At 34.5% G+C, this 22,572-nt stretch overlaps 1 protein-coding gene across 2 annotated transcripts in view; it reads left to right on the plus strand.

Annotated features, from left to right (window-relative positions):
- tns3.2 (tensin 3, tandem duplicate 2) overlaps positions 1–22,572 on the plus strand; it is a 66,482-nt gene that overhangs the window by 20,185 nt on the left and 23,725 nt on the right. For both annotated transcript variants that reach the window (XM_073817056.1, XM_073817055.1), the window contains 4 exons: positions 8,059–8,892; positions 12,280–12,389; positions 12,809–12,938; positions 14,440–14,517. In XM_073817056.1, coding sequence (XP_073673157.1) covers positions 8,059–8,892; positions 12,280–12,389; positions 12,809–12,938; positions 14,440–14,517 — 1,152 coding nt within the window. The remainder of the gene's footprint in view (positions 1–8,058; positions 8,893–12,279; positions 12,390–12,808; positions 12,939–14,439; positions 14,518–22,572) is intronic.

A 22,572-nucleotide genomic window follows, 5' to 3' on the forward strand; every position in this document is an offset into this window, starting at 1 on the left:
ATCCGCGTTGGTTTGGGCGAATCACTGATTCACTAAGCCATTCATAAAAACAGTTATTTGATTCACTCCTGAATGATTCAGAAGTTTTGAAAGAATCGTTTGAACGACTCAGTGATTCAATCATGAACATTGCTGCCATCTGCTGGCGGTTTTAAGTTTCCCATCATATTCTTTTCCAACAAATTTCTATATTCAGAGTTTTGCATTTAAATTTTAAAACATTAATCTTATACCATTATTTATGCAATTATAAGTACAGTCTAAATGTATAAATACCACATCGAAATGTCACTCCATGCAGCTTTTGTGCAGTGCTCAGATGAGTTTTGTTTACATGATTTTTAATGGATAACAGTAGCCAGTCATTCATTCACATTGATGAAGTATTCAGAGAAAAATCTTGTCTGTTTTCATTTACATCTTTTTATTTATGAAATTGATTCATTTTGTAGAATTGAATTTTAAATGAACGAATACTGCATGGTATCACGATACTACTTGGTACTTCAACTGGTATAGTATCGTAAGTCATTTTTATGGTATCGTGACAACCCTAACTGTAACAGTGTTGATCACTGTACAATTCAGATTGATTTTGCAAAAATTACAGTATGATTTAAATGATGGTATCTTTACAGATATCCAGTTTTCAGTCATCAGATATTTAGTATTTAAAATCAAGGTAACAGAGTTGACATTTTAAGATTGTATTACAAAACACAATTGTCTGAATGTCTTGCAGGGATGGTTTTAATTTGTATGCTGTTATAACAACGTTTTGGTTATTTTGGCAGTAGTTTGTCACTTGAAAAGGAAAATTTGATATTAACAGGGTTGACACAATTTTAAGTAAACTTTCATTTTAGTATCAATCATTTACATTACAAGCCAGCCACCAGTGTCTATTATATTTATTTCTGAAGTAGGTGCACTGCCTTTCAAAAATTTGGAATCAGTAAGACTTGTAAAGTTTGTAAAGAAGTCTCTTAGGCTGCCTTTTTTTGGTCAAAAATATTAAAAAAAATAGTTTCCAAATTTTTTTTGGAACCTGTGATACTTTTTTCAGGCTTGTTTTATGAATAAAAAGTTAAAAAGAACAGCATTTATTCAAAATAGAAACATTTTCTAACAATATAAGCCTTTGCCATCATGTTTTATCAATTTAACTTTGCTGAATAAAATAATTTATTTCTTTAAAAAAAGAAGACCGAATTAAAAAAATATTGAACGGTAGTGTATATTGTTAGAAAAGATTTCTATTTTAAATGAATGTCATTCTTTTTAACTTTTTATTCATGAAATAATCCTGAAAAAAAATATTTATCACAGGTTCCAACAAAATATTAAGCAGCATAGTTGTTTCCAACATTCATAACAAATCAGCATATTAGAATGGTTTTTGAAGGATCATGTGACACTAAATACTGGAGTAATGATGCTAAAAAATCAGCTTTGATCACATGAATAAATTAAATTTTAGATGAAAAACATTATTTTACATCGTAATAATATTTCACAATATTATTAGTTTTGTATTTTTAATAATATAAACACAAAATAATTTATCAATTAATTTATCTATTTAATTTAAGTTTGGGGTCTTTAAGATGTTTTATTGTTTAAAAAATATTAAAATATAAAAAATATTAAAAAATATAAAAAAAAATTATTTATTCCTCACCAAGGCTGCATTAATTTAATCATAAATACAGTTAAAATAAACATAGTGAGTGTTTAACTCTTCGGAAATGAACTTTGTGTTCCTAAATTAGTTTTAATTTACTGACAGTTATTTAAAAAAAATCTAATTAATTAAATGTATTTATTAAGTATCTACAAAAGTCCTCTCGTTATTTTAACTGTATCGAAAATACAGTTAAAACAGTAAGTATGTGAAATATTACTCTAATTTAAAATAGCTGTATTTTATTTTAATATATTTTTACAATGTAATTTATTCCTGTGATGCAAAGCGTAATATTCATCAGCCATTACCCCAGTCTTCAGTGTCACTTGATCCTTCAGAAATTATTCTAAAATGCTGATTTGGTGCTTAAGAAACATTATTAAAAATGGTTGTGCTGCTTAATAATATTTATCGTGGAAACTGATACATTTTCTTACTGGCCCCAAACTTTTATAACAATATTTTGACACACAAATTGAGGGTGGCTCAACTTACCCACTGGCACATCTTACCCCACCTTCCCCTATACACAAAATTGAATTATGCAGAAGTAAATCGCTTCAAGGAGTGGAACATAGTGAGTGTTTAACTGCACGTAAATGAACTTTGTTCTCCTTGTCCAGTTAAAGTTCAGTGATCAGGGAACACGCTTGTTATATTTACCCTTCACTTCATGAAGTCTAGTGTTTTAGAATAGAATCGGAAATTCCAGGGCTGGATTTTTAAAGGTTGGGGAGTTTCTGTGCACGACTGTAAAAAATCAATCCCAACAGCTTAATGTGTGTGTGTGTGTGTGTGTGTGTGTGTGTGTCATCTGGGACTGAGGCTTGATGCACATCTGGTTGTGTGATTCCGTCTCAAGCAGCCGTGTAATTTAGAGATACCTCATGGTTGGAGCACAAACAGCCTTTACAATTTACAATACATAAACTCAAATATAGAATTACACACGCTCACAAACACACACTGTATGTCTGTAATTATTGCCAGTCATAGCGACAAACAGTCTGAAGGAATTCTGCAAACTGACCAAAAGTTGCATGCTTGTTTTTCTCTCTCTCTCTCTCTCTCGTGTTATCTTTCTTTTCCTTTCTTGCAATCTCTCTTTCATCATCGTGTGTTTCTTTTTACCTGGTACTCTTGTTCTTTACTATCCCAATACCTCCCTTATCTCTCTCTCTCTGTCTCTTTTGCGCTTCGTCTCTCCACCCACACATAACTCCGCCCTTGTGTTTACATTCCCCACTCCATATTTGGAGGGCTCAAGGTCCTTCGTGCGTCCGTTCGCGCTCTACAACAAGCATATGTGTGTGTGTGTGTGTGTGTGTGTGTGTGTGTGTGTGTGTGTGTGTGTACAGCTGTATTCCGAGGAGCATTGGCTGGCTCGAACGGAATAATGCTTCCCAAGCCAGGATTTTCCCGTACACCCAGGAGGGGCACCTGAAAGGGGTTACCTGTGTGTGGAGGTAGAGAGAGAGAGAGAGAGACAGACAGAGCGAGCAGTACTGTAAGAGAAAAAAGAAGGAGGGAAAAGGGAAAACAGGGGAAGGGGAGAAAAGAGATTGACTGAAAGAAGAAGAGGAAAGAAAAAGAGACCCAGGGGAGCTGTTATCACCTTATGGGAAAGAATGCAAGCTGCATGTCTGTTTAAAACTGCATGAGGAGAGAAGGACAGAAAGAGAGAGCGGGACAAAATGGGCACAGACGCCTGCAGGATAAACACGGTCAGGACCGCTTGCCTCTTTCCTTCCTTTTTTTCACCTCTTTCTTTATTCATTCTAGAAATGTTGTTTGTTTAGTCTTTTTTTCTACATTGTGCGGACTCTCTTTCTCACTTTTGACTCTGTCAGATGTCTCTTTGTTATTTTTTTTCCATGCTCAAAGTCATCGGTTGTCCTCTCAGATACCTTTGGGGTCTCATTCGAGAGGATGTTTCTGGAAAGCATTAGGTTTGTGACGCTACGTGCATTTTTGAAGCCGTGCGGGGTGGTGGGATATACTTTCAGCAGCAACACGGTTGATTTATTTTGTGAGTTGTTGAAAGCTCTTGTGATAAATGAATGCAGTTGTGCTTCATTTATCAGGAAAAGCTGTAGCATAAGTCACTTTTAAAGTGCTTTTGAGAGTAACGAGAAGTTTCATGCTTGAAAGAACATGAAGAAATATTGGTATGTTGCTCTTTTACTAATTTATATGTGAACTTGTTAGTTGCAAAGTCAAACTGAAAGTCAAAGTCAAGTTTGTTGTCATTTTGTCTGAACAATGCATTGAACTAGTTGGTTTTGTTCAAGTTGTCTGTTAAAAATGTATTTTAGATTGATAAAGTTTGTATGATTGTATGCTGACTATTGAATCTCAGTAGTTGGGTGTGTGTTTGTACGCTTGTGTGTGTGAGTGTGTGAGAGAGTTGCCAGCTGTGGCGTTTTATCATGCGTGCCTGGTATTTGGATTTCAGCCTCTTGAGACTAGAGAAGCTTTAGTGGTTTGTTAAAAAGGTCTGTGTTTTCACCAGTTGACATACTAACCAGTTTTGCCATTGTGATTGGTCCCTCTTTATATTACGTGTCTTTACCTACCATGTGCTTGCATCAGAAAATATATGCGATTTACTTAATGTGTTCATATTGTATTGCGTAACACTTTTGTCGCTGTTGAGATGGGATATGGTTAAGTTTAAGGTTAGGGAGAGGTTTTGCATGGTTGAGGGGTAGGTTGTTACATCAGGTGTTTTTAAAAACAAATGCAATAGCATGTATGTACACAATAATTACATTGCATCAAATGATTAATTTAAATGTAAGTAGTAGTTAAAGACAATATGTGCCCTTGGGCCACAAAAACAGTATTAAGTAGCATGAGTATATTTGCAGCAATAGCCAAAAATACATTGCATGAGTCAAAATGATCAATTTTTCTTTTATGCCAAAAATCATTAGGATATTAAGTAAAGATCATGTTCCATGAATATATTTTGTAAGTTTCCTGCCACAAATATGTCAAAACTTAATATTTAATTAGTAATATGCATTGCTAAGAACTTGATTTGGACAACTTAAAGACGATTTTCTTAATATTTAGATTTTTTTGCACCCAGAGTTTTTAGTTGTATCTTAGCCAAATATTGTCCTTTCCTAACAAATTCATGAATCAATGGAAAGCTTATTTATTCAGCTTTCATATGATGTATACATCTCAATAATAATAAAAAAAAAACCTTTTGATTGGTTTTGTGGTCTTGGGTCACATATAAAGTGAGTACACATGACAGGATTATTTCTGGTATTTCTGAGAATTTTTACATAACATGTATCTTGTCTATAGAGTGCTGCAGTGATGACGTATTTTCACCCTGGTTTTATAGACAAAAACCCAATTGAATTTTTCCATTGGCTTTTGGGTTATTACATAAAGTCTGTGCACACCAAAAGTTGATTTTTAGATGTTTTGTTCACCATGATAATCTTTACAAATAAACCCAACTTGAATTAATTTTGAAGCCTAAACACAATCGGCACAAGTAAACAAATTAAACGAATTACACCACGGCCGCAGGTTTGGAATGGTTTGTATGAATATGATTAACAAAGTGAAGGCTGTAAATGCAGACTAGTAAGCAGATGATTTTACCTATTCGGCGTGATGACATTTAATGTCCACGACAACCTCTTTATTACCTTTTAGCCATCAAGCTTCACAAGGGGAAATTATTCTGGTATTTTATGTCTTACAATTAAACATTAAAATATCTTAAGATTGTGTTAAAGAATAACCCCCATGTCATCCAAAATGTTCATATCTTTCTTTCCTCAGTCGAAAAGTAATTAAGGTTTTTAAAGAAAACATTCCAGGATTTTTCTCCATTTAGTGGACTTCAATGGGAGCCAAATTGCTTTTTCAATGCAGCTTCAAAGCTGAGCAATAAGGGTCTTATAGTTATAATGTAGGCAGAAGTACTGACCCAGTGTTTACACGGTTGGGATCGTGTAGAGCCCTTAGAAGCTGCATTGAAACTGCAATTTGAACCCCATTGCACTCTTAAAAATAAAGGTTTGAAAGGAATGATTCACAATGACTTCGAAGAACCTTTTTTGTCTAAATGGTTTCATAAAGAACCTTCAGCATCTGAAGAACCTTTCTGTTTCACAAAAGGTTCTTTGTGGCAAAAGAAGGTTCTTCAGATTATAAAAGGGTAAGAAAGAAATGGTTCTTTAAAGAACCTTTGACGGACTGGTTCTTTGTGGAACCAAAAATGGTTCCTCTATGGCATTGCTGTGAAGAACATTTTAAAGCACCTTTATTTTTAAGAGTGTACATGGAGAAAAATCCTGGAAGGTTTCCCTGTAAGAACCTTAATTTCTTTTCGACTGAAGAAAGAAAGACATCTTGGATGACATGGTGGTGAGTAAATTATCAGGATTTTCTTATTAATGGAAGTGAACTAATCCTTTAACCAAAAACCTTCATTTTAACCAAAATACCAGTTCAGAAGTGAAGAAACTAGAAGTGCACTTCATTACTGCTAAACTCTACACTCTTAAAAATAAAAGTGCTTCAAAAGGTTCTTCAAGTGATGCAGTAGAAGAACCATTTTGGTTTCACAAAGAACCATTCAGTCAAAGGTTCTTTAAAGATCCATTTCTTGCTTACCTTTTTATAATCTGAAGAACCTTATTTGTCACAAAGAACCTTTTGTGAAACAGAAAGGTTCTTGAGATGGAACCATTTAGATAAAAAGGTTCTTCTATGGCAGGGATCACCAAATCTGGACCTCGAGATCCATTTTCCTGCAGAGTTTAGCTCTTACCCTAATCAAACACACCTGAGCATGCTAATCAAGGTCTTCAGGATCATTAGAGAATAACAGGTAGGTGAGTGTGATCAGGGTTGGAGCTAAACTCTGCAGCGCATTGGACCTCCAGGGTAAGATTTGGGGAACCCTGTTCTATGGCATTGTGAAGCACCTTTATTTTTAACAGTGTATAGTAAAAAATTTAACAAAGAGTGTGGCGTGATGTTAAATATCAGCGTTTGTGTGTTTTTACAGCCTGCATATGTGATGCCGCTTCTGGCTTCATGTTAAACAGTAGATATGTGTTATCAGTCATGATCATTGCTGTGAGACTCTGAGTGTGTCATGACACATGACGCTATCTGCTACGATCTGTGTTCAGCTGCTGCCGGCTGACTGATGTGTCTTTGCTAGAACACACACAACGGCCACACAAAGACATATCTAGCTCTGTGTGCCTGTGTTTGTGTGATGACTAAGGTGTCTGCAACTCGTTAGTGATGTGTTAACGTTTCCACTGGACCCCAGACTATGACACACAGGACTGAATGTAGGAGGAGTGGGTGAAGATAAGGGGCCACAGGTGTGACTTTGTTTTCAACAAGTCTGTGTCACCATGGTAACTTTTTACACTTTAAAGGGATAGTACACCCAAAAATGAAAGTTCTGTCATTATTTACTCACTCTCATGTCGTTCCAAACCCATAATGACTTTCGGAACCTGCATAGACAGCAATGGTACTACCACATTCAAGGCCCAGAAAAGGTAGTAAAGACATCGTTAAAATAGTCCATATGGCATCAGTGGTTCAACCGTAATGTTAGGAAGCTACGAGACATACATATCGGAGATCATGGATGCCAAATACGACTGGGAAAAGCTCTGCAATCTGCCTTTTGCATGATGCTTTATCCACACCTATAGGTGTCAGTATACATATAGGCCAGAGAAAGATACACAGTCATTTCAAAAATTTGTATCTGTGAGTTGAACACTGTTTAACACCACTGCAATGTTATAATTATGAGTAAATTAATACATTGGCTCAAATGTGTGAAAATACTACTTTGTTTGCAATAAAAATTAAAATAAATTGCGTTATACGATAGTAAAAGATGTGATGCACATGCACGTCTTCGCACATTACGTAATCATGTTGGAACAAACATGTTTAGTTCTTAGTCTATGTATTTGAGTTCAAAATAGTAGGGTTGGGGCAAAAAACTCCATCTCATTTTCTCGTCCAACTTCAAAATCGTCCGACATCGTTGTTTTCCCATTTTTATAAAGGGCATTTGACTTTCTTTGCACGTTTGCTTTGTAAACACTAGGTCGTGAGGTCAAGCTAGTGCAAAACGAGCATTTGTGGTTAAAAAGTAAATCAATAGATTTTTTTTTTTAGAAAATGACAGATCATTTTGCTAGACAAGACCCTAATTTCTTAGCTGGGATTGTGTAGAGTCCTTTGAAGCTGCAGTTTGGATCTTCAACCCGTTGGCCACCATCGAAGTCCACTATATGGAGAAAAATCCTTGAATGTTTTTCTCAAATTACTGAATCTTTTTGTTCTTTCTTTCACAGCCAAGCCAAATGAAGGCACACGTTCTCTGAGCAGCGACTCTGGACTCTCCAGCTCCTCCCAGTGGACTGGAGGACAAACGTCTGGGCTCCCGATCAGCTACGGCTCTGAGGAGCATCCCCAGCTCTCCAGACTGATCCCTGGGCTCAGAATGGAGGAGGAACAACCTTCTCCAGGCGTCCCGAGACGTGACCCTAAAGCTAATCAAGCTGCATTGGATCATTCCAGTCATTTAAATGGTGAAGCTATGTTCATAGAACGGGAGACGGACATTATAGATGATGACGATGACACCATCACTCCAACTGCTGCTGTTTCAGACTCTAAAAACACACTGTCCTCAAAGGAAATGTCTGGGTTTTCTTCAGGTAAATGTCAGAACTCCGTCCAATCAGATGACTGTCAAAGTGAAGCTCATCCTGCCATATTTAGAGAGGATGTGAATTCCTCAAACACACTCACACACACTTCAGTACCTGCTGGATATCAGACACATATATGGGTAAAACAGCAACAGTCCACGTCATACACTCATTCTCCATCAGACAGACTGGAACACAGGGAGGTGGTGGAGCTCCAAAAAGGTGCAAGCAAACCTTTGTTACCAGGCAATAGCTTTTCGGATGCACAGTCCGAGGCGGACAAGGACGATGAGTTTGCGACACTTGCTTTGGATGTAGATCAATCAATCGAACAGCTCAATCTGCTGATACTGGACCTTGACCCTGACTTCGAGCCAATCCCCACACAAGCAAGGAGTCACATGACCCGCTCAGCCTCACTTCATAGCAATGGAAAGACGCACTCGAGTGGAAGGGCCAAATCCCTCCAATCAGGTAAGAGCAAATCATGAAACATTCACCAATTTATTGATTCCAACTGACCTTAAATCTATCAAAAACATTCTAGTTATGCTATAGGACAAAGTGTATGGTGTATCATGTACAGTTGAGGTCAAAAGTTTGCATACACCTTGTAGAATCTGCAAAATTGTAATTATTTTACCAAATAAAACTGACTTATTCAGAAGCTTCAGAAGGACGATGCATTAAGAGCCTGGGTGTAAACTTCTGAACAGAATGTAGATGTGTATGTTTTTCTTATTTTACTTAAATATATATTTTATTTTATTTAGTACTGCCCTTCTGAAGCTACAGAAGATGCTTACATGTTTCCCAGAAGACAAAATTAAATTTACCCTGATCTTTAAATTCCAAAAGTTTTCACCCCCAGGCTCTTCCTGAAGCATCAGTGAGTATTTTAACCTTCTGTAACAGTTGCACATGAGTCCATCAGTTGTCCTCAGTGTAAAAAGATGGATCTCGAAAAATCATACAGTTATTGTTGGAAAGTAATTGGTTCAAATACACAAAAAATCCTGAAAAACCAAAGAATTTGTGGGACCTGAATGATCTTTCTGAAGAACAGCAGTTTAGGACAAACAAGGGCTCATGAGCAACTATCGCTAACCAAAAAAAAAAAAAAAAAAAAAAAAGCAGCTGTGGATCATTCAGGTAACAACCCAGTATTTAGAATCAAGTGTATGTACATTTTTAAACGGGGTCATTTTTATAAATCAAACTAGTATTTTCTCTTGTCGACTATATGTAAACATCTTTTATGTGAAATATCTTATTCAGGTAAGTACTTGGTAAAAATTAACATCCATTTTGCAGATTCAGCAAGGTGTATGTAAACTTTTGACCTCGACTGTAAATGCCACAGTGTATGAATATAGCAAGTATTGTGTTACATAGTAAATACCAAAAATACCATGGTATTACCATCTGGGAGCATTACAGTACCATGTTAGTGGTTAGTGGATAGATGTTTTTACCATTTTCATTTATATCTTATTTTCTATATTTGTTGTTCTAAACATAAAATGTACAGTATTCTGTCAATTTATATCACTTTTTGAAATTTTAATTGAAATAGATTATCATAACTTCATTGTTATGACTGTAACATAAATAAATATAAAATACAAAGGTAACTGTAAATAGATATCAAAAGGCAAACAATAATTAATTAATTTTATATATACTGCAGTTCAAAAGTTGCATACGTATTACCTTCACATTTCCAATTCGTGACATTTTCAGTGCTTTCAGTGGCATTTTTGCCTTGTTTAATGTCTAAGACTGCAGTCTAGTGAGTTGTTTTTTTATTTTTTATTAATGTTTGAGGTTTTTATTGGCAGAGGCTTAATTTATGTTAATAAATGCACACAAGTAGCATACAATGGTCCTCTATGTGCAGCTCCTGACAGGTTTGCTAAAGAAAATAAAGTCCTGCCTTTCATTTGTGTGTGTGTGTGTGTGTGTGTGTGTGTGTGTGTGTGTGTGTGTGTGTGTGTGTGTGTGTGTGTGTGTGTGTGTGTGTGTGTGTGTGTGTGTGTGTGTGTGTGTGTGTGTGTGTGTGTGTGTGTGTGTGTGTGTGTGTGTGTGACTGTACTTGAATGCATAAACATCCAGGTCTAGTATGGAGTGCTTGCATAGTGTAAATGTGACCTCTAAGCTGCCTTTTAGTCTCAAAATTGACGTAATCATATTTCTAGCAGTGTAATAACAGCCTTTGACAACCATTTAGTGACTCTCTAAAATTGTTTTATTGACTGCTGCTTTTTCCAAACACATCTGTGATGCAGACTGCATGAACTCAATACTCTGTCTCCTTTGACCTCGGCATACTGAGCGGGTCTTGTTGCTTTTGAAGTGTGTCCCCTGCCTTGCAAATGTCCCCTGTCTATTCTGTTATAAGATCCTAAGATTCTTTCTTGCTGGACCAGCCCATGTCAGAGCAACTCTTGACACCTGGAATGGAGAGGCTTTGAGTAGAGCGGTAAATTCATTCTGCTGAACAAAAATGTATGCAGTGTTATTGTTACTGTAGTATGTCACCAGATATATACCCTGTGGTGTGTGTGTGTGTGTGTGTGTGTGTGTGTGTGTGTGTGTGTGTGTGGTTGAATACACATGGTGTAAGGGCTGAGGAATGCCTTTGAAGTGAACATCTCCTGACACACAAAACATGTTGTCTTTCCCAATCGTTGAGTCTTGAGGATTTTGTTTGTCTGTACAGTGATAGTTAACTAGCTTGTACTGTTGCCCATTTATAATGAATTATTACCGTGTTTTTATAATCATTATAAATAACCAGGATTTAAAGTTCTGAGACCACACTGCTAATCTAGATTTTTTTTTTCAACCCTGAAATCATCAAATTAATTTGAACATATATATATATATATATATATATATATATATATATATATATATTTTTTTTTTTTTTTTTTTTTTTTGTCAAAAATGTTTAGGTCACTAATTAAGAAAATGTGTGTCATTAAATATTTTTTATTTAACTTTTTTTTTTTAAAAGCTCAGATGTTTTTAAAGCTTTTAAATGGTCTCTGGATCCCAAAACATGCTCTAGAATAAGGTTTTCGTGTGTCTTGAGTGGTGCTGTCATTATTTCAACCCTAAAATAATCAAATTAATTAATAAAAAAAAAAAATGTATTTTTCACAATCTACACTTTTTAGGTCACTAATTGAATAGGAAAATTTGTGTCATTTAGTATATATAAATTTGAGTGGTCCTGTCATTATTTAAACCCTGAAACAATCAAATTAATTAATCAAAAACATAAATATTCCCCCCCCAGAATCAACACATTTTTGGTCACGAATTAAATAAGAAAATTTGTGTCATTAAGTATTTATATATATGCTGTCATTAAAGCAAACTGTTATAATTTGTTAAGAATAAAATAGTTTAAAATAATATTCATTTTATTTGTTAAAAATGTATTAATAAAATGTATTAATTTATTTTATAAAATGTATTACAATTTATATATTTAAAATATTATTATTATTTTTTTTTTTATGTTTTTGACATTTTTTATTTAATAACCATTACTTTTTGTTATTTATTTGAATGTTTTTGTGGAATGTAATCTAACACAGCCCCGAAGTCAATGGCTCTTGTTTATGCAAGGCCATAAACCTCTCCTCATGGATCTTATCAAAACAAGCGTTGTTTGAGAGCATGCTATTTTAGTTCCTGCTGCTTGAAGCTCTTAACCTTTGCTTAATGTAGTTATAAAATCATGAATGAGCGTGAGATTCGCCTATTTCATATCTAAATGACCAGTTGCATTGAATATAAAACTATGAATGCCAAATAAATAGCTTTGTTTCCGTCTTTCTGTCTCTACAGGTTGGAGGCAGCAGAAACAGCTCAGTGATGTCTCTGAATCCTCTGTGTTGCGGAAGGCAGGTGGCGATCGAATGCAAAACAATCAGAAATTTGTTTTTGGAACGCCATCGGTACAAACGCACACCCATTTATAATGCACACATAGCCTACTTTATAACTGCATAGCCTCAAAACTTAAACATTACCCCCCGGTTTCACAGACAAGGCTTAAGCCTAGTCCTAGACTAAAATGTAAGTCTGAGCTGTTTCAACTGAAATAAAATTGCACTGATTGATTTTAAAATATATCAGTGCCTTTGTTTTGTCTCAAGATGCACACCAGTAATGTTTTTTTCTAAGCATGTTTATAAAAATTACTTAAATGTCCTAATTGAACTATGGCCTAATCCTGTGAAACCGGGCCTAAATGTGTTGACTAGGGACTAGTGTGATAAAGTCGGCCACCAACCTTGTGTAAAGTTTTGCCTATTGTCAACTAAAAAAGTTGAACTTGCTGCAACAATGCCTCATATGTTATTGTCTGTTTCAGCGAGGTCTATATCACACTGACACTGCTGACATTGGTGACCTTCCTCAAGAGGTTGACAGTCCACTGTGGGTGGGTCCTAATCAAGTTCCGCCCACACCGGCATTTCCTGTGACACCCCCCACTCCATATGGTAAGTCTGACACTGTGTTTGATGTTTATGTGAGTAAGCCTTTCACAGTCTTATTAATCTGTGTTACTATTGTAGTACCCTTGTGTGGTCATTTATGAGAATATATTGTTTCCAAAGTGCTTTCCAGCAGATAATTTAAACAGTATGAACATTTACATACACATAGACACATTAAAACCTAGTAACGTCTCATTCTATAAATATATGCCTTTTTACTCAATTTAAACACACCCACTGTGAGAGAAAAATGTTTATGCAATGGAAGAAAATTGCATAATTGGGGAGCAGAAAACCGAAAAAGCCCCATCACTTTTTGATCTTGAAGAATGTTAAACTGAACCTAAAATTAACAGGCAACTAATGTAAAGAAGCTAAAACTGGAGTAATACTATCTCGCTTCTCTGTATGGGTCAGAAGCCTGGATGCTGCATTTTGCAGCAATTGAAGATGAGATAATTGGTACTGAGAAACACCTATGAAACACTCAATATATAACAAATTGCAATAATCAATATGTGACAAGACAATGCAATGACAGTCTCCATGTCTTTAATAGAAAGCATCGATTTCAATTCGGAAATAACTTTTGAGTTGGTAGAAGCCAGCCTTAACAACAGTGGTAACCTGCATATTAAGTGCCAACACTGCCAAAAATGCTTTTCTTACTTGCTTTTAGTCTTTTTTTCCAGCTAAAAATTACTTTGGTTTCAGAAAAAAACAAGTCAAAATTAAGTGAGCTTTTGCTTAGAACAAGCAAAATAATCTGCCATTGTGGTAAGCCAATTTTTTTTTTTTAATCTTAAACAGAAAACAATATTATTTTTCTTACCCCATTGGCAGATTATTTCGCTTGTTTCAAGCAAAAACGCACCTAATTTTTTGTTTTTCTGAAAACAAGAAAATAATTTTTACTCGTCTAGAAAATCCTTCTTGATTTAAGAATTTTTAGATATTTTGGCTGGAAACAAGACAAAAAATCGAAGTAAGAAAGCATTTTTTGCTGTGAATGCAGAGTCCAGAATAACGCGCCGGTTCTTATCCGATTAGAAACGCTAAGCAAAATGCAGAAACATCCTGGCCAACCAGGCTTTAACCTTGCCTAAGATATGAACTAGTGAACAAAACAATTGAGACTCACTTGGGTCGAGTGCAATATACTATATACAATAGTTTCGTATCTTCAGCATATACAGCAAATGATAAGAATCATTGTATTTATGAAAAATGTAGTCTAAAACAGTGGTTCTTAACTCCAGTTCTCGGGGCCACTGCTCAGCACATTTTGTATGTCTCCCTCATTTAACACATCTGATTCAGATCATCAACTTGTTAGGAGAAAGATCCATGAACTGTGTCAGATTCAGAAACATACAAAATGCGCAGAGCAGTGGGCCCCACTAGTATAATAGACACATAAGCAATGAAAATAAAAACGGTCCAAGAATAGAACCCTGTGGCACACCACTTCTTAATATGCTTATTTGTCTCTTTCCCCTCACAGTAAAGAGTGGACATGATTTCCCTTCAAGACCTGGTTCTCAAACCAGCAGACACTACATGAGCTCTCCACTATGGCAAGGTAATCAACTTCCACAGTGGCTACATCCTTAAGCCCAAAGTATGCTTTGTTTTTGTACACGTATGCAAGTGTATGCTCTAGAAAGCATAATCCATGTCCTGTGTCTGCTCTATTTTTCCCCACAAGTTAACTGTTTTAAACCAAAGCTGGGCTATCGCATACCCTCTTGCTTACAACTGCTTGTCAATATGAGCGTCTGTTGTTGCAGTCTCCGTTACTTTGTTGTTGTTTTTCAGTCTCTTTAGTTTAGTTTCTACTGTGAAACAACAGCCGGGACATTGTTTATATGTACACGATAGGACAAGAATGTGTGGTGATATAATTGTGTGCGTGTGTGTGTGTGTGTGTGTGTGTGTGTGTGTGTGTGTGTGTGTGTGTGTGAGTCTTTGGTTGATCCAGTCAGGAAAGCATCCAACTGTATCGAATGTGACCTTTAAAAACGGTCTCCTGTAGCAAATTGCTGTCGCAAATTCTGTGCTGCTCAAAATAACTACAGGATGTGGCCCTCTGGGTCAGGGTGCATACTTCCTGTAACCTGGCCAGTCTGTGCTTTGGGGACTGGAGTTGTGCTTAGAATTAATCCCAAAGTATACTTCAGTATACTGTATGTGTACCGCTAAACACATAGCCTGTGAAAGTGTGCACTAGAAAGCGCACACATGTGCACTTGAAAGTTTAATTCTTGTCCAGTGTTAGTAAATGAGCAATGAAATGTCTTTGTACTCATTTAAACTAGAGTTGCATGAATTTCTTCACACAAGTCTTTGTCATTGCTAGCATCTGTTATTATTGCAGTTTCCAGTAGCCAGTGTTTGCCACCTTTGCAGACCAACTACAGTGCCTTGCGAAAGTATTCACACTCCATAGACCATAATGGCAAAGCAAAAAAAGTTTTTAACATCTTTGCAAATTTATTAAAAATAAAAAACCTAAATGATTCCATTGCATAAGTATTCATACCTTTATCTGGGACAGTTGAAATTTAGCTCAGGAGCATTCATATTGCTTGCAGATGTCACTACATTTCAAGTGAAGTTAACCTGTGGCAAATTCATTTGAATGGGTATGATTTGGAAAGTCACACACAACTTAAAAAAAAGATCTAACAGCTGAAAATGCATATCAGAGCAAAAACCAAGCCTTGAGGGAAACAAAAACTGCATGTAGAGCTCAGAGACAGGATTGCATCACACATCTGGGGATGAGTTCAGAAAAAAAATTCTGCTGCATTGAAGGTTCACAGAAGCATGTAGTCTCCATTACCCTTAATGGAAGAAGCTTGAAACAACCACAGCTCTTCCTAGAGCTGTCCTCCTTGGCAAACTGAGCAATTGATTTGAAGGGCCTTGGCTAGAGTAATGACAAAGAACCTGATGGTCACTCTAGTTGAGCTCCATGATTATTTACGCAGATGGGAGAAACTTACAAATGGACGAACATCACTGCAACACTCCACCGATCTGGGCTTTATGACGGTCTGGCAAGACTCAATCCTCTCCTCAGTAAAGACACATTAAAACACACTTGGAATTTGCAAAAAAAAAAAGCACCTAAAGGACCCTTAGACTGTGAGAAACAAGATTTTGTGGTCTGATGAACCTCCTCAATACACCAAAATATTGAGATAGCCTTTATGAAAACCCATACCAGAGCATTCAGAACCTTAGGCTGGGCAGAAGGTTCACCTTCCATCAGGACAATGGCCTTAAGCACACAGCAAGAGTGGCTTATAGACAGCTCTGTGAATGTCCTTGAGTGGCCCAGCCATAGCCTGGACTTGAACCCAATCAAACATTTTTGAAGAAACCTGAAAATGTCTGCCAGACCCCATACAAGCTGGCAGAGCTTGAGAGTCGAAGAGGTGAGGCGAAGAATTGCAGATAACTGCCAAATGTTGATGTGCAATTCTTGTATCATACCCAAAAAGACTTGAGACTATAAAGGTGCTTCAGCTAAGTACTGAGTTAAGGGTATGAATACTTATGCAATGTACTTATTTCTGTTTATATATATATATATATATATATATATATATATGAAGTTGTGACAATTCTGTTTTTGTTTTGTCATTATGGTGCATGGAGTGTAGATTGATGTGGAAAAAAGGGGTATGAATACTTTCGCAAGGCTCATGGTTAGCACACTTACATTACCTACATACTGTACTTTGCTGAGGATAAAATTTAAATTGTACTGTATACATATCCTAGCGTATGCATAAAAAAGAAAGTATACTTTAGGATTAAGTGTAAGGATGTCACTTTAACGAATGCTATTCCATCAGTCATTTCTTGATTTCCTTATTTACTAGTCAAATCTGTATTTTTAAAGCTATGCAAACAAAATCATAATAGTCAAAAACATCAGCACATTTGCAAAATCCCAGAGAAAGATTTATTTTGCACTCCTAAAAAATCATTCCATCGGTCAGTTGCGTAACTTTTATGGGGGAAATACTATTGCCTGATTAAATCTTAAGGCACAGGAAAACATGAGAATAATGACAGATCGGAATAGCAAAGAAGACCATGTTATGTCACATTGTGTTACAGCATACTTCACAGTTCAAAAAAATACTTTTTGATATTTAAATTTTTATAGTATAAATACATTGATAGATACAATTCATAAATAATCTCCAAGTCAGGTTACCCATCATATAGTCCAATTTTCAGCATTACATGATTTTAAATGGAAAACAATTAACAAAGTGATAATGAAAAAGATTTGTTTCTTTATACAATGTTAAACACGTCCGGCCTCCAGCAAGTTTGGCCCGGAGGAGGGGAGGATGTCTTGTATATTTCAATTTCCTGATGTGGGAAGATTTGAAGGTTATGTAACGTCAGTCCATCTATGTTTTAGTGTCTAAATAAACAGGAGAAAATAAAAGGCCTCACAGCCAAACTCTCACTGACAGACAAATGCAAATATTTACACAGACGTTTGAGGGGGAAGGAAGGGAAAAGCACGGCCCCTTTAAATGAATTTATGTCCTACAGTGGCTGAGGTCACGTCAGGGACATTACAGTCTGATAATGCAGGAACAGGAAAAATATTTTTTCATAACAACAATCTTTATATGAATTTTTTTTCTAAGTAATTGAACTTAGCTGTGAAGTAAAAAAAAATATTTATTTAATTTTATTTTTATACACTAATGGGTAAGATTTTTAAATGTTTTTGTAAAAAGTGTCTTATTCTCAAAAAAGGTGCATTTATTTGATCAAAATTACTGTAAAACAGTAATGTTGTAAAATATAATTACAATTTAAAGTTTTTTTTTTTTATTGTAATATAACTTAAAATGTAATTGTTGTTGATGGCAGGGCTACAATTTTAATATTTACATTTACATTTACATTTATGATACATTTTTTTCCTGTATTCTGTGATAAATAGAAAGTTCAAAAGAACTCTTATTTTTTTAATTTATTTTAAATTTTAGAGTTTCGAATTTTTGTAACAGTGACTTTTGATCAATTTAATGCATCCTAGGTAAAAATCTTACAGACCCCAAACTTTTGAATGGTAGTATAAAAATATATTAACATTTTTAAACGAGATAAAAGTATGGGACTTTTATTTTATTTTATTTTATTTTATTTTATTTTATTTTATTTTATTTTATTTTACAGGGTGAAAGGTGAAATAATCTGCCCAATAAATGTATTGCAATTTGATAAATCATTTTTATTTTATTTTATTTTATTTTATTTTACAGGCACAGGTTTTATCTATATTCTGAGAAGTTTTTTTTCCCCCTCAGATTTAGTTTTTTTGTTTTAATCAGAAAATTTAATTACATAAGTATTTAGGTACATTTTGATAAGTTTTATTTTGTTTTATTTTATTTTATTTTACAGGCACAGGTTTACTCTAGATTCTCTGAGGTTTTTTTTTATTTTATTCTCAGCTGATTTTGTTCATTTATTTTAATCAGAAAATTAAATGACATAAATATTTAGGTGAAATAGTCTGCCCAATTAAAATTGAATGCATTTTGATAAATCTTGTTTTTTATTTTATTTTATTTTAGAGGCACATATTTTCTCTAGATTCTCAAAAGTTTATCTCTGATTTTGTTCATTTGTTCATTGTCATTTGTAAAGAACATTAGTATTTAAGTAAAATAATCTGCCAAAGAAAACTTTATGCAATTTGATCAATTGATCATACAAAACTTACTGACCTCAGACTTTTGAACGGCAGTGTAAAAATATACATATATGAACAGTTTGAAACAACATAAATAAAAGTCTGGGACCACAATTTATTTTATATTTTATATTTTATTTTATTTTATTTTATTTTATTTTATTTTATTTTATTTTTATTTATTTTATTTTATTTTATTTTATTTTATTTTATTTTATTTTATTTTATTTTATTTTATTTTATTTTATTTTATTTATTTTATTTTATTTTACAGGCACAGGGTGAAAGGCGAAATAATCTGCCCAATAAAATGTAATGCATTTTGATAAATTTTATTTTGTTTTATTTTATTTAATTTTATTTAATTTTATTGAAGCACAGGTTTTCTCTAGAGTAAAATATATAATATACATAATACATAAGTATTTAAGTGAAATAATCTGCCAAAGAAAAGTTAAATATCAAGTCAAAATACACACATTCAAGATACTTTCTCCAAAAATAAATCTTTGTCTTGTGAATGTTGCTTCTCAGGCTAAGAGAATGTTTCATGTTTTTACTAAATTCTGTCATTAATTACTCACCCTCATGTCGTTCCAAACCTGTAATTTTTAGCGTCATAATACTCTTGGAAAGCATGGTTAAGGCTTATTTTTTTTTTCTTTGTGCACAAAAAGCATTCTTGTATAGCTTCAAAACTTTACAATTGGACCACTGATGTCACATGGACTATTTTAATGATGTCCTTACTATCTTTCTGGGCCTTGGACATATCAGTTGCATTGCTGTCTATGCAGAAAGCTCTGAGATTTCATCAGAAATGTCTTAATTTGTGTTCTGAAGATGAACGAAGGTCTTGCGATTTTTGGGTGAACTATCCCTTTAAAAAAAGAACTGTTTTGCATAGAAGCAGATGTTGTGAACAGCAGCACATGGTGGAGAGCATAATGGTGTCCATAAAAGGCCATAGTCACCCCTGACCCCGGTGCTGCCGTTTGGTTAGGTGAAACAGACTGTGAGAGTCTGCGGAGAACAATGCTTGAATGGCCTATCAAAGGCAGGAGAGCACTCATGAACTCATATGGTAATGAAGCCACGGGGGTCTTTCACTGCCTTTCTGCCTCATGCCAGTTGGGGGCAGTCGTCCTCCCTCCCTCTTCCTTTTCCTTCAGCCCTCCCCTTTCCCTCCTTCCCTCCCTCCTCAAAGCTGGAGTCAGTCAACCAGCGGCACAGTCCTGCTGGAAGAATGAAGTGAAGTAGTTTTCCATCTGGGGTTTAACAGAATTCCAAAAACTCAATGACTTCATTCACTGAGAGAGAGGGGAAGAGGACAGAGTTGGACAGAACAGCAACTGTGTGACGTGCCGCCCGTGGTCAGCGTTTGTGCCGGGAAGCAGACAGTACAAAAGAGACAGAGAGAGAGAAAATGTGAGGTGGAATAAGTGATAAAGTAGTCCTTATAAACACTGGGAGTCAAAGTAAGCGTGCAGGAGCATCAGAACACAGTCCAGCTTATCTTCTGTGGATGAGTTTCTATTGAGGAATACTTCAGCATGACTGCTTCTCTAGGTATGCGGAGAAAGATTTTATCTCAACTTTTTGAGTTTTGATTGTGTTTGTGCATGTGTTTGAGCATTTGCCAGTGTTTGTATGCTAATACATCAGCCATTTGCTGCAGCCGTCTCTGGCAGACTTGAATTGTCTTCTTGTCAGCATGAAGTCTATGTGAACACCCCCCTCACCATGGACAAGACTTTCTCTTCTCTTCTCTTCTCTTCTCTTCTCTTCTCTTCTCTTCTCTTCTCTTCTCTTCTCTTCTCTTCTCTTCTCTTCTCTTCTCTTCTCTTCTCTTCTCTTCTCTTCTCTTCTCTTCTCTTCTCTTCTCTTCTCTTCTCTTCTCTTCTCTTCTCTTGCAACTTCTCTTCTCTTCTTTTGCATCTTTAGTGCACTGCAAATCATTTTAATCAGTATATCAGTCTTGTTTTCCTGTTAAAAACATGTAAGCATCCTCTGTACCTCAGTGGACAAGTTGTTATAACATCAAGACTTGTTTTCGTGACTTTACAGTTGTAAGCATTTTCAGGTTTTAAGCATTTTTTTTCTTAGAATTGTGACTATATATTGCAATTTGCAGTTTATAAAGTCCACATTTTCTCCACATTTTAAATTTACTTTGCTCAAAAACTGATTTTTTTTTTCAGAATTTTGCATATGCTTGCAGTCGGGTTTCAAAGAATTCAAAGAAAAAAGTAAAATATACATTTTCAGAAACAATTTGGTGATAATAAGATTACATAATATTCCAAAGTACATTAATATTTGGACATTCATTTTATTTTAATTTATTTTATTATTTTGTTTAATTTAATTTTTTATTTAGTTTTATTATTTTATTTTATTTTACTTTTAAAAAATTACCTTAAAAATTTTTTAAACTTGAAAAATGTGCTAAGAATAGGCTTATATAGCCTACCAAAGTACATTAACATCTGAAAATAGTTTATTTTATTTTATTTTTGTAAGTTACCTTTTAAAATTAACTTTTTTACATTTTATTGTATTATTTTATTTGAATTTATTTATACATTTTATGCATATTTATTACATTCTTTGAAAATAAGTCTTCATTTATTATACAATTGTGTAAGTAACTTTTAAAAATTAACTTTTAAGCTTAAAAAAAAGCCTACCAAAGTATATTTATATTTGGACATTTATTTTGTTTAATTTAATTTTTCTAAGTTACTTTTATAAATTAACTAAAAAAAATATTTTATTAAATCATATTGTATTTTATTTTATTTTTCTAAGTCACTTTTAAAAAATAACTTTTTAAATTTTATTTTATTTTAAATTGTATTTTTATTTGTTTATACATTCTATGCATATTTATTACATTCTTTGAAAATAAATCTTTAGTTAAAAACTTAAAAAACATTTAATCTTAAAAAATGTGGTAATAATAAGCTTTCATAACCTACCAAAGTACATTGTACAAAGTAACATCTGTTACAGTTTTATTTTATTTTATTTTATTTTATTTTATTTTATTTTATTGTATTGTAAGTTACTTTTAAAAATGTAGTAATAATTTAGTTTACATAGCATACCAAAGTAAATTAACATTTGGACAGATTTTATTTTATTTTTATACATTCTATGCATATTTATTACATTCTTTGAAAATAAGTTTTAATTTCTTATACAATTGTGTACGTTAAAATAAAAAAATAAAAAGGGGATGTTTAGATATTTCTACCAGATACCAAGATATAAATGCTGATTAAAATATTTTTTGTAGTGTAATATATGTTCACAAGTACATGCTTGATTTGCTGAGATGGCAAAAAGAGTCAGTGGTTTGGAAAGGACATTTATGTATACATGTGATGTGTGTGCAATGCATGTGACTCTTTTGGTTTGTTTGTATGTGAATGTTTCCTGTTTCGGCTGGCTCTTAGACTTGGACACTTTGTCTGAAGATCTGAATGAGTTATTTGCATTGCCAGAACTTCACTGATAAAGACAAACACATTAAAAGCCCCAGTGTTTGTGCTTAAACTACCCTATATTTTGTTGGTTCTGTCAGTGTTTGGCATTCCTCATGTGTTTTCTCACATAATCAGCAGATCGCTACTTCACCAGTGGAAAGCATCGAGCTTTCACTCTTTTCTAAAGCTCATTTACACTTGATTTGTCTTGTAATTCACTTCAGATTGGTGATTTGGGCTTTGGCACTTTCTCATCTGGATGGGCAGATTTATCAAGCGACCATGGGAGGTACTAAAAGAGAAAGAGATGGATGTGGTGCTCTTGTTGTGAGTGGATGTGTGAGCACTCTGATGGAGTGGAGAATCTGATGGAGGTGGAGTGGAGACAGTGGACACTATTCTTCTC

Source organism: Garra rufa, chromosome 13, assembly GCF_049309525.1.
Source record: "Garra rufa chromosome 13, GarRuf1.0, whole genome shotgun sequence".
NCBI classification, from domain to species: Eukaryota; Metazoa; Chordata; class Actinopteri; order Cypriniformes; family Cyprinidae; genus Garra; species Garra rufa.